This window comes from Marmota monax, unplaced genomic scaffold (assembly GCF_021218885.2).
Source record: "Marmota monax isolate L192 unplaced genomic scaffold, Marmota_monax_Labrador192_F-V1.1 WCK01_AAM20220418_F8-fsc00013, whole genome shotgun sequence".
Classification (NCBI taxonomy): Eukaryota; Metazoa; Chordata; class Mammalia; order Rodentia; family Sciuridae; genus Marmota; species Marmota monax.
In genome coordinates this window covers 24,148,173-24,160,360 of record NW_026692202.1, presented here as the reverse complement: position 1 = coordinate 24,160,360, position 12,188 = coordinate 24,148,173, and the positions used below count along the sequence as shown (strand labels likewise).

The 12,188-nt window shown below is 38.9% G+C and overlaps 1 protein-coding gene across 1 annotated transcript; it reads left to right on the top strand.

Moving 5' to 3' along the window:
- Window positions 1-215: 215 nt before the first annotated feature.
- On the top strand, window positions 216-11,831 carry Prss35 (serine protease 35). The gene is made up of 2 exons (XM_046432441.2): window positions 216-504; window positions 8,919-11,831. The coding sequence occupies exon 2, from the start codon at window positions 8,938-8,940 to the stop codon at window positions 10,174-10,176; it is 1,239 nt and encodes a 412-aa protein (XP_046288397.1). The 5' UTR covers window positions 216-504; window positions 8,919-8,937; the 3' UTR covers window positions 10,177-11,831.
- The last annotated feature ends 357 nt before the right edge of the window (window positions 11,832-12,188 follow it).

The following is a 12,188-nucleotide window of genomic DNA, read 5'->3' as shown; positions in this document are numbered from 1 at the left end:
AAGCCCATGGGAAAGAGACTTCAGGAACAACTTTCTCGTGTAACCCTCCCCCACTTTAGAATGTCATCTCGAGACTATTTAAGGGGTGCCACAGGGACAGACATCTCTCACGAACCCACTCATGAGTCTCCCCACTGTTGCAGTGTGTGTGTGTGTGTGTGTGTGTGTGTGCGTGTTGGGGTGGGGGGTGGGCAGGGACACTGGGGTAAAAGTTGACGGATCCGCCCGCACCTTCAAGGACATCCCCCTCGGCTCTCTGGGCTCTTGCCCACCTCCTCCCCTCGCGTGCGCCCCGCGTCATCGCCCCCTTTCCCCTCCCATCTCCCTGCTGGCAGCTCGGCTCTCGCCTCCTCCGCAGTCTCTGCCCCAGCTCGGCAGCTGCAGGCTCCGGCCGTCCCAGGCTCCGGTCGGCGGCGCCCCGCCCTCCTTCCGCGCCCGCGGCCCGCCTCGGCGGCTCTTTGATCCCATCTGGGCAGCGCCTGGGACCGGGAAATTCTTCTACAGGTAAGGATGGAGTCCCTGGTAGGGCGGGATCCCAGAAGCTGCACGTCTCCCGGAGACGCAGAACCCACGCAAGGACAGCTTCTTTAGAGGGAGCTAAAGAAAAGGCTCAAGCAGGGCACTTGCAGCCCTCAAAGAGGCCAACCACCCTTCCCCTGGGCGGTCCAGTGTGCACGGTTTAACCGTAACAGTGTTTGCATTGGAATATAAATGGAATTCTTTCTACTTAAGCAGTACCAGAGGGGACCCTCTTTATTTTTATGATTATTAACAGATGCCTCTGAGAAAGGTGTAAAACCCATTCCTGGAAAGTCTACTCTCGTTGAAAACTTCTTTGGCAGAGTTAACCATGAAAACCAGCGCCCACCCCGCCCCCCGCCTGCGCCCCCTTTATAATCAACTTGGTTGCCTGGGTCAGCAAAAGGAGCAGTAGAAACCGTTTAGAAAATAAGGAGCTGAAGTGAAATGGAAGTCGTGCTTCAAAATACCACAGTGTCTCCCCTCACAAAAGGCGGGGGAGATGGATGAAACAAAATTGGCAAAAGTATTGATCATTGTTGAAGCTAAGTGATGGGCACACGGGGGTTACACTTTTCTCTTCTTGGCTTTCCTATTCTTTTCTCTCGACTTTGTGTAGTTGAGATTTTCTACTACAAAGTTTTTGAAAAATTGTGGACAAACTCTTGCCTGATTGCTCTGATTTTATTGCACTCTCATTGATTTACAAAGAAGTTGCATGTTACATCTAGCCTCCCTCTTTATTAACCTTTCTGCCTTCTGATATCAACTCTCGTTTTATTCCAAGTACCTTTATCTCTACAGAGAATTCTTATATTCGGCTGCCTGAGGAATTATGCTTAGAATCTGGTTTATTATTTGGAAGAGAGAATATTAAAATTCCAGCCAAATAAGACATCTAAGCTTAAAGGGGTGACCAAGCATCATATGGAGTTTTATTTTTATTAGGAAATACTAGAGAAATGTCTTTAGTGTGAGAAGGGATAGATTTAGATACAGCCCCTGTTTTTCTTCCAGACAGCTATGAAACCTGTGTTCTCAAGAGTCTTTTTCATGTTTTAAAATATGAGATTGTTTAGAATAGTATGTGCTCATTTAATGTTAAAGTAACCAACTGCTATTGTGGATTCATTTTTCCACCAAGTAAATTATTGATCTTTCTGCACCCAATGCTGAAATATTTAACTATGTTACATTTTAACAGTAGAATCCGACTAGAATTTGGAAGGATGACGCTACCTCACCTTAGCACTGAGTTAACTTTGCAGATGGAAACTTTGAGTTGAAGAAGGAAGAGCAAAGTCACGTTAGTGGTAACCAAGTCAGTGTTTTATAATTTTAAAATGAAAGAATTAAAGACCTTCATATAGGTAACACTGGTGGTGTGATTTGCTAAAAACATTGTGACTCTAAAATGCTTTAAAGCCTGAAAATTTGGGAACCTAATACATTTACAGATATTCCTTGATTTCAAAGTCCAACTTGAAAAACACAAAGTCAGGAGCCATATGCTGCGCACTTCATAAATCAGCAAATGAAAGTGCTTGCAGAGTTCCCTTAGGGTTCCCTTAGTGCCATTAAGCCCAAATTTGATTCACACACAGTGCATCTATTGCATAAATTGAGATGTGCATGTCCTGGAAAAATAGCTAAAAAACAAAGGCAGGTTTTATTTCTTTTTTTATTGTGATGAGAAACAGAAGTTCTGGGTTACTGTAAAATAATCAACTGTGAAACTTTACCATCTTCCTTTCCCTTGAGCCCTGCCAAACTTTTAAAGCAGACATTACTTTGTCTCCATTCCTGAAACTAAACTTGAAAATAGTGCTATGGTATGATATTTTGAGTAGAAATTGGCACATCGTCAATGAATTTTCTTGCCATTTACCCTCAGCATAGACTCAATGGAGAGCTTATCCTTTAGTAATGGATTATAAAGTATTTGATAAACATGTGGAATATTTGGCAGTTTCACGATTTTCCTTAGCGTTGAAATGAATTGCAGCACGTTTGGCTGACTGTTTAGCAGTGCTGTAGGTCATGGTGGAAGTGTGCTGGCACTGTAACTGTTTTTGGAAAACCACCTGCCAGAGAATTGTCTGGCTGGAGACAGCATTATCAGCCCTCAGTTCATCAGGATGGGCTCTGGGGCCTGTAGGTGGGTTTTCTAAAGGTGATAAATTCCATATGTGACAACTGTTTAGTATATTGTTAGCCTGTTAGACCTGCTCCCTTCCTCCACCCCATCTCCCATGCTTTACAGTAAATTCTCACAGCTGAGTGGATGCAATTTAAATATTTGCATTAGATTTGCCATGAGCAGGATGACTTTGCCATCTAGTGGTAGCAACACAGATAGCAAGTGGGTCCTACTCTGGAGGAGCAGGAACGAAAACTTCTTGAGGATAATCGATTAATAAATAGTGTTTTCTCACTCATGGTTACTTTAGAGCTGGAAGAGAGCTTAGGAATTTATAGTTCAACTCAGTAGCAAAGAAGGATTATCAGAGATTCTGGTGACAAAAAGTCTTTAGAATAATGCACAGAATAGTTAGTAGGCATTTGATGAATAAACACATTTATCTACCCTGTTCCAAGTCTTGTTTTTCTCTTGCAGTACTGCTCCATACCACCATCAGGTCTTATCATGACCTTTTGTTTTTAGTTCTTAAATTGAATGTCTGTATAATTTTTCTTAAATAGTTTCACGTGTGATTAAGACCCATAAACCAAAATTCTTTTCTACTTCATATCACTTCCTAGTATTTCATTATTTCTAAACATCTAGGGCAGATGATTTTAGAAGCTAGATTCTCACCTTAATAAATGTTTTAATTTCCTATTGCTTCTGTGACTAGTTACCAAAACTTTAATGACTTAAAACAACACAAATTGATTATCTTACTTATCTGACGGTTGAAAGTTTGAAGAAGGTCAGCAGGACAGCTTCTTCTGGAAGTTCTAGGAGAGAATCTGTTTCCTTACCTTTGGCAGCTTGGAGAAGCCATTGGCATTCTGTGGGTCATGGGGCTGCATCTTTGGACCTGTGCTTCTTTACAGCTTAGTCTTATTTTGACCCACTTAATAAGGGCCCACATGATTATATAAGACTCACCTGGATAATCCAGGATAGTCCCCAGATCTCAGAATCTTTAACTTACCCACATTTGCATCAGCTCTTTCACAGGGAGGAACACATCCACAGGTTTTGGGGATGAGGAATGGATGACTTTGGAGGCCAATATTTGCATACTACACTGAGATATATATACACAGCAGTTAGAGATGCATGACATGCCTTATCACTATCTACCTAAATGGTTTGTTTTTTAGTTAAGAGTCAGACTATGTTGCCCAGGCTGGCCCTGAACTCCTGAGCTCAAGGGATCCTCTTGCATCAGCCTCCTGAGTAGTTGGGACTACAGTCACACAACACTACGCCTGGATTTATGCCTTAGGTTTCCGCTCCTGGTGTTGGATCATCATCACCAACACCATTATTGCTGCCTTTTGTTGAGTCCTTACTGTGCTCTGGGCATGGTGACCTATATATTAGTTTTTGAGATGAAAAAAAAGCCCTTAAAATATAGGCCTAAACTAGATGATTTATTATGGCCTTTTCTAATCCTGAGACTTTCTGAAATAAGAATCAGTTTCTCCTCAAAGTACTCTAAAATATTGTGCCTGTTTAACAGATGTGGAAAATAATCTTTGGACAGATTAGGCACCTTTGACAAAGTCACACTGCTAGTAAGTGGCAAGCTGATTTGGTTTCAAAGTCTACTGGCTTCACAATCATCCAAATACCCCTGTTCTTATTCTCCATCTTTGTTATGTCACCGACAATGCTATTTTCTCATCAGTATAGTACCACATACTTTTTTCTTTTTTCTTTTTTTTTTTTTTTACTTTTTTTCTTAAATATTGCTCCTGCCAGTGATTAACATTCAGTAAGGGATATGGTAACTCAGGAATTAAACTTTATAAATTATCTATTTTTTCTTCAACTGCTCTCCCAAACTGAAAGTGACTATGAAGTTTTTTAAAATTTATTTTTTTTACACAAATGGAGCACAACTTTTAATTTCTCTGGTTGTACATAATGTAGAGTCACATTATTCTTGGGGTAATAATGTCCATCTCATTCTACCATCTTCCCCCCACACACATTCCCCCTCCCCACTCTTCCTTCTGCTCCATCCCAAGTTCTTCCATTCTTCCGTTGCCCCCCACCCATTATGGATTAGTATCCACTTATCAGAGAAAACATTTGGCCTTTGGTTTTGGGGGATTGGCTTACTTCACTTAGCAATGATATTATCCAACTCCATTGATTTATCTGTAAATGCCATAATTTCATTCTTCTTTAAGGCTCAGTAGTGACTGTGAAATTTTTACAAGTGTTTTCCAAAACATAACCCATGTCTTTAATGCTTCCTTTATGCTTGTTTACTGTGACTCCTTTCCAGCTTGTAGCACTTTGCCTAAGGCATCATTTCTGCCTACAGTTATTTATAATATCTGGGTCAGACCACGAGGTTTCCCTGTTGTGTGAGAGTCCTTACTGAACAGGTGGAAGATGAAAGTAGAGGAGGAGATGAGCACATGTCTTCACATTTAGGTATGTGTATAAATGTAGGCAGGGGTGTTCGGAGGGACAGTTGATTGGTATCATGAATGGCTAAATAAAGGACAGCCAAAAAAGTGGTTATGCCATGACTGGTGTGTCCTAACATACACATTAGAAGTTGGTGTGGGCCCTACAGGGTCATTGATCTGGCTGAATAGTGCCTGACCCACACTAGTCCTCCAGAAAATGTTTGATGGTTAATGCAAAATTGTGTCTTTTGTCAGCATACTATTACATGAGTATGGACAACTACCTCACTGCACATTATGGAGGGACCAGGTGAAAAAAAAGGTTTAGGTAAGCATGCATCTTTCCGCTAGTAAATGCAGTTCAGTGCAGGTCCTCTGGTGGTGAAGTCAGCATCTTCATATTTGTTTATATTTAGGACAAATAATTAATTTGAAATATTTAGTATAGTGAGCAACCATCTATCTAATCTTTCATTGATCTGCCTGCTCTACCTATAAACTATAAACTTCTCAAGGAGAGAAAGAGGGAAACTGAGCTATAGAGTATGATTATGTTATATTGTAGTCAAATTCTTTATACTCTACATATACCTGCTCACAAAGTTAGGTTTTTCTTTCACTGTAGATTGCTGTCTTAGAGAAATTATTTTGACATTGACTTGGTTTCTTTTTTTAGGCTGAGGACCTGATGAAGTTCCAGAATTCCTAATGTAGTTCCAGGCTATAAATGAGAACCTGGGAATGCAATTCAAGTGTTTTGTGGCTGTGTTTACTCACTTAAGTGTATTTAACCACACTTAAGTTTAATAGCGATGAGAAAAATATAGTGCAAAGCTGCAGATATTCAGGGAAATGAGTAATTAGGAAGGCATTCATTTGAGAAGTCTCTAAAGTGAAGCTGTCCTTGAACACACAAAACAGAATAAAGAAGAAGGGCATTTGAGAGTGAATTGGAAACTATCTTGAAATAAAAATTCAAGACAGTTAAATAAAAATATTTAACTGTAAGACTGACTTTTTTGAAACTATATATTCTCTAATGTTGGCTCATGAATCAGTTTTAAAGTGATATAAATTCACCCACTAAAGCATAATAATTATAAAATAACATGTTTGTTGCTGTATAGTAACTTAACTGCTTACTATGCTGGGGCTTAGTGACAATTTTTTTTTACATATATTACCTCATTTAAATCTATAATTCACATTATTATTATCCCACTTTGCAGATGAGGAAAGTGAAACCTAGTGAGTTAATGAACTGCTTACATTCAAATACCCAGTAAGTAGAAAGATGGGAACTGTGCCCAAGTCATTCTTTGATCTTAGTCTTTGATCTGCACTTGTAACCATTATGATGGTATAGATACACGGGTATTCTAAACACTATCAGTATTCCACATTTATAAGAAATCATAAACAAACAACAGAAAAATAGCAATAAATCATCTCTTGTACTTATGTGTGGCCGTGTCTATTAATAGAGTAGGTACAAATGTGGAATTACATTTTTGCCATCATTAAAAGTTCCTATGACTACATAGGCAGATAGCCTTATTTCTCCCTAATTCCCTTCCAGTCCTTTTGGCTCCAGGATCTAACCCATAATCAACTTTGTGTACACTGACTCATGGTGGAGAGAAATGACTACGATCTCACTTTCATGAACCAAAACTGGAATTTGAAACCCTAAATTCAAGCCACCTGGAAACTGACAGTAAAGTCACAATTATAATAGAAGACAGGAAAGAGGAGAAGGTGGGGGAAGTCAAGGGAATATTAGAGTTTTCAAAATACTTAAGTTGTTACAAAAGGATCATGTCCCTTTAGGTCAGGGAGTTGGTGCTTTTCAGATGATGAGCATCTGTAGATGGATCCACTGAACTGTGGACTGCTCCATCAGTAAGAGCTATCGTTTACACTGACATTCTACCACAAGGCAAACTTAGATTTTTCCAAAAGAAAGTGTCCTTAAACACTTGTCCAATTTTAAATTACAGACCGAATTAGACAGGCTAACTAAAGCCATGTCCTCTTATTATTGTGATTTGAGGTCATATTACAAGGCACTGCCCTTCCTCTGCCCAAGGATAGATGTGGGCATGGCTTTTTTCCTGCAGTGAATTGAAGTGGAGCTCCCAACAGGGCTGGCAAACCAATGCCATTGCATGAAGCCTAACATTGGATGTTGAAGGCATTGCATACAAGCCTACTGGATTTGATTTTTTTCAGACATGTTCAACCACTTATATAAACCTAAGTTCTGTTTGTTCTTTATATTGAGTTCTGAGCCATTGCATATTAGCAGTTGCCAACACAGAAAAGAGCAGAGTCAGTATAAACTTATTTTGTACACAAAGATAAAACAGATGTTATTTGAAACCCAGTTAAACAATCATCCCTGGAAACATTGCCTTCTGGTAGAGCCAGCTCCTGCACCCGGGCCTTGGCTGCAGCATAATTCTCACACTTTACTGAGTTTCAGAATCATCTGGAAGTGTAGATGAAATATAGCTAGGAAACCCGCCCTCCTCTCTGCTAGGAGAGCTCCTAATAGTAGGTTTGGGTGGGCTCTGAGAATTGAGAATAAGTTCCCAAGTGATGCTGATGTTGCTGGTTCTGGGACTGTAATCTGAGAAGCACTGGTCTAACATATCCTTTGGTTGAGAAATCAAGATTGGGCTCTCTGGCTGGGCTTGTAGGTCACTGGTTGAGCACTTGCCTTGCATGTGTGAGGCACTGGGTTCGATCCTCAGCACCACATAAAAATAAATAAATAAAACAGGGATATTGTGTCCATCTACTACTAAAAAAATGTTAAAAAAAAAAGATTTGGGCTCTCAATCACTGTTCTCAACTGCTGGAAGGATATTTAGCTGAGCACACATGTAGTGGGAAATACACCTATCTATTCATTGCTTTGTGCCAAGTATGGCTTGAAAGTGACTGAAGGGATTGAAAATTTCAAAAGTATTGGCCATGATCTTTGAAAAACCACTATGACATACTTAACCAACAAATGAAATTACACTTGATACAACTGGACTCTGATAGGCCATTCTGAAAAGTCTGGCTACAGAACTATGTTAAAGGACACATGTTTTATATGTTAAAGAATATGGGGAATTCTATATTTGATATCCATATTCTAGTACAATGATTTGCATAGTAAAAGATCATCTTGTCAGTTATCACTCGATAATCACAAACTGCCTTTCTAATCCCTAACTAGCTAAAAAGTTGTAAGACTAAGATAATAGTATAGAAAAGAAAAGAAAGAAAGAAAGAAAAGAATACCTAACTAGGGAAGCAGTTCCACAGAATCATGATTTATACAGCCTCTATTTTTGTCAAGGAATGCTTTTTATATATTTATTACCCCATAGATCATTAATATCATGTGTTCCAATATACAAAGTGAGATTCTATGTATTTCTCAGTATGGATAATTGGTGACTTTCAGTCCTTGATATATTAAATACCAAACTTTAGTCTTCGCAATATTAAGTACATCAGAATGAACAGTTGTCATAAAAGATTAAATGAAAAACCAATTTAAGATAAATTTGTGTCTTACATCAAAAACTTCCTTGACTAACATTTAAGAACAAGTGTATGTTGGTCTGGGGTTTTGGCTCAGCGGTACAATGCTCACTAACATGTGTGAGGCCGTGGGTTTGATCCTCAGCACCATATAAAGAGAAATAAATAAAGGTATTGTGCTCATCTACAACTGAAAAAAATAATTTTTTAAAAAACAAGTGTATGTTTATACATTATTTTCTTTTTCTATTTTTAAGGACAAAATTGAAAAACAAAATGGAGAATATGCTACTTTGGTTGATATTTTTCACCTCTGGGTGGACTCTCATTGATGGATCTGAAATGGAACAAGATTTTATGTGGCACTTGAGAAAAATACCCCGGGTTGTCAGTGAAAGGACTTTCTATCTCAGCAGCCCCACATTCGAGGCAGACGCCAGGATGGTGGTAAACAGAGTGTGTGGCATCGAATGCCAGAAAGAACTCGCGGCTCCTGGCCTTTCTGAATTGGAGGATTCTCTTTCCTATGAGACTATCTTTGAGAATGGCACTAGAACCTTAACCAGGGTGAAAGTTCAAGGTTTGGTCCTTGAGCCAACTCAGAATAGCACTCCAAAAGAAGCAGCTGTTAGGAGAAAGAGACAAGTGTATGGCACCGACAGCAGGTTCAGCATCTTGGACAAAAGGTTCTTAACCAATTTCCCTTTCAACACTGCGGTCAAACTCTCCACGGGATGCAGTGGCATCCTCATTTCCCCGAATCATGTCCTCACAGCCGCGCACTGTGTTCATGACGGAAAGGACTATGTCAAAGGTAGCAAAAAGCTAAGGGTAGGATTGCTGAAGATGAGAAAGAAAGGTGGAGGCAAGAAGCGCAGAGGTTCTAAGAGGAGCAAGAGAGAAGCTGAGGCCAGTGACCAAAGGGAAGGTACCAAAGTGAGTCTGCAGGAGAGACCCACGAGAAGAGGGAGAGTCGAGTTGGGTCGGGGTCAGAGAGTGGCGGAGGGAAAGCCTTCTTTCCAGTGGACGCGGGTCAAGAATACCTATATTCCGAAAGGCTGGACGAGAGGAGCAGGTGGGGATGCGGCCTTGGACTATGACTATGCGCTCCTGGAGCTGAAACGCGCTCACAAGAAGAAGTACATGGAACTAGGAGTCAGTCCGGCCATCAAGAAGATGCCCGGAGGAATGATCCACTTCTCTGGCTTTGATAACGATAGGGCTGATCAGTTGGTCTACCGGTTTTGTAGCGTGTCTGATGAATCCAGTGATCTCCTCTATCAATACTGCGACGCTGAGTCGGGCTCCACCGGCTCTGGGATCTATCTGCGTCTCAAAGAGCCAGACAAAAAGCACTGGAAGCGCAAAATAATCGCGGTCTATTCAGGCCACCAGTGGGTGGATGTCCATGGGGTTCAGAAGGACTATAACGTTGCTGTGCGCATCACTCCTCTCAAATACGCCCAGATTTGCCTCTGGATCCACGGAAATGATGCCAATTGTGCTTATGGCTGAGACAAAGCTGATACAAAGTTATTTATCATCTAAGTCGCAAAGAAAACCTATTCTGATTTTCTTTCGTTAGTGAGATCACCTCATAGGATATGCTTGGACTGGAATCTATCAATAGCATTTGAGCATTTTTACAAATTTTTTTTCTCACAATTTAGGAGATTTTCATACATTTAAAAATGTGTAAGTACAGATATTGAAACCAGCGGGGCACTTGAGTGCCAAGTATATACTCTTTACCTGGTGATAAGTTTTATTTGTGGACAGATTTTTGTTTCTTTCTGCCTTCTTAGAAATTAGACATTTTAAAACTTCAAACTTGTACAATAATGTGATTTCTCAATGGACTTATTCTTAGGGCCCTAATAGGATGCCAGTTGTATGTAAAATGTGAAACTGCATATACAAAGGTATGCGGTAACACAAGGAAAATCAGGAACAGAGAGGAAGATTTGCAATTTGTGCTACTCAGAGTTGGATCCATTCAGCTCCTGCCCTCAGAATTTATACTGTTTTTCTGTTGGGTCTGAGAAGTTTAGTTTTTTTTTTTTTTTTTTTTTTTTAAGAATTACAAATCAGAAGAAATAAGTTTTATAAACTATCAACTACAGCTTTAAACAATAGCAACTGCAGTATCTATTTAAAAATGGGGAAAATACTTTGTTTTATAAAATAAATCTAGTTTAAAAATAGGAAAGCTGAGACATTTTAAGATCTTAATTTTTTAATACTCAAAATATGAAATTTTTATATATGCATAGGGAAAACTTTTTACAAGTTATGAATCATGTATCCAAAGCCACATCATTTTATGCTATAATCCTACTATGTATAAGGTGCTATATTTTTAAGACAAGGAATTCTGCAGTCTTTTCCTAGAGAGATCCTTTTCCCTCTTGGCAAAGTTCAGCTTGCTTTCTTCTTTTTTGTGTGAGGCTGGATGTTGAGCCTAGGGCCTTTTGCATGCCAGGCAAATGCTGCAACACAGAGCTAAACAACCAGCTTCAAGTTCAGCTTTCTTAATAGCACCATAAGTGCTCTTTTGGCGAGTTTTCTGACTAGTAATTTTAGATATGTCCTTTATTAAAAAGAATATAATTTACAAATAGGATTTTTTTAAAAAAGTTTCTAGTTATCTTCTTTAGGGACCAAGGCTGTACACATACTCTGATTATCAAGTGGCATAAGCAGCTAAGTCCAGCAGCTGTCCTGGGACAATACGTATTTTTTTGAATTCATCAAACAACTGTTTGGCTATGAATGACTGCAAAAAAGGGTTAGTTCAGGGAATTATGCTTAAAGACTTTTAATGACTTACAATTGAGTGTGTCCTTAAAAATTTAGGAAATGCAGGTCTGATTTTTGGTCTGTTTTTCCTCGCAATTTCTAGAGTCACATTCTCTTTTCTCTTGACACACAGAGTCACTAATTCTGGCAGGGCTACAAATTCATTTTAATTAATTTTTAAGATATGCCCTAAAATAATGAGAGGCTATCCTTTTGATTAATATGCAAAGGAATATTTGATTAGGTTATCATAAGTGATTTTTGTAAACAATACCCAAAGTGGCTGAAATTCAACACAAATGCATATTCTTTTATAATGTTTGTTAAAAATAATTCAATAAAAATTTATAATAAATCAGTTTTATATCTTACTGTATCTATAAATGTGTTTTACTTAAGGGTTTTAGAAAGTATTAGTTCATTTAATTAAAAATGATTCTATTTAAATCTAAACATATCTTACTGAACCGTATTTTGTAATTGTTTCTAGTGATACAGGGCTACCGACTCAAAAGTTTTGGTCAGATTTTTTTGGGGTACACAGCTATGTGATTACTGCAACCAAAACTATTTCAAGGTGAATTCTGTGTATTAACACACTTGCAAACACATGCACACAAAATCTTCATTTTTGATTCTTCTTCATACTTAAAATTTTGAGGTTTGTGTAAATTCAGAATAATGTAGCATGCTTAGTAAAATAGGTGCTTAGGGTTAAAATATGAATA

Coding starts and splice junctions, on each gene's coding strand:
- Prss35 (XM_046432441.2), top strand. CDS start 8,938: ATGGAGAATATGCTACTTTGGTTGATATTTTTCACCTCTGGGTGGACT.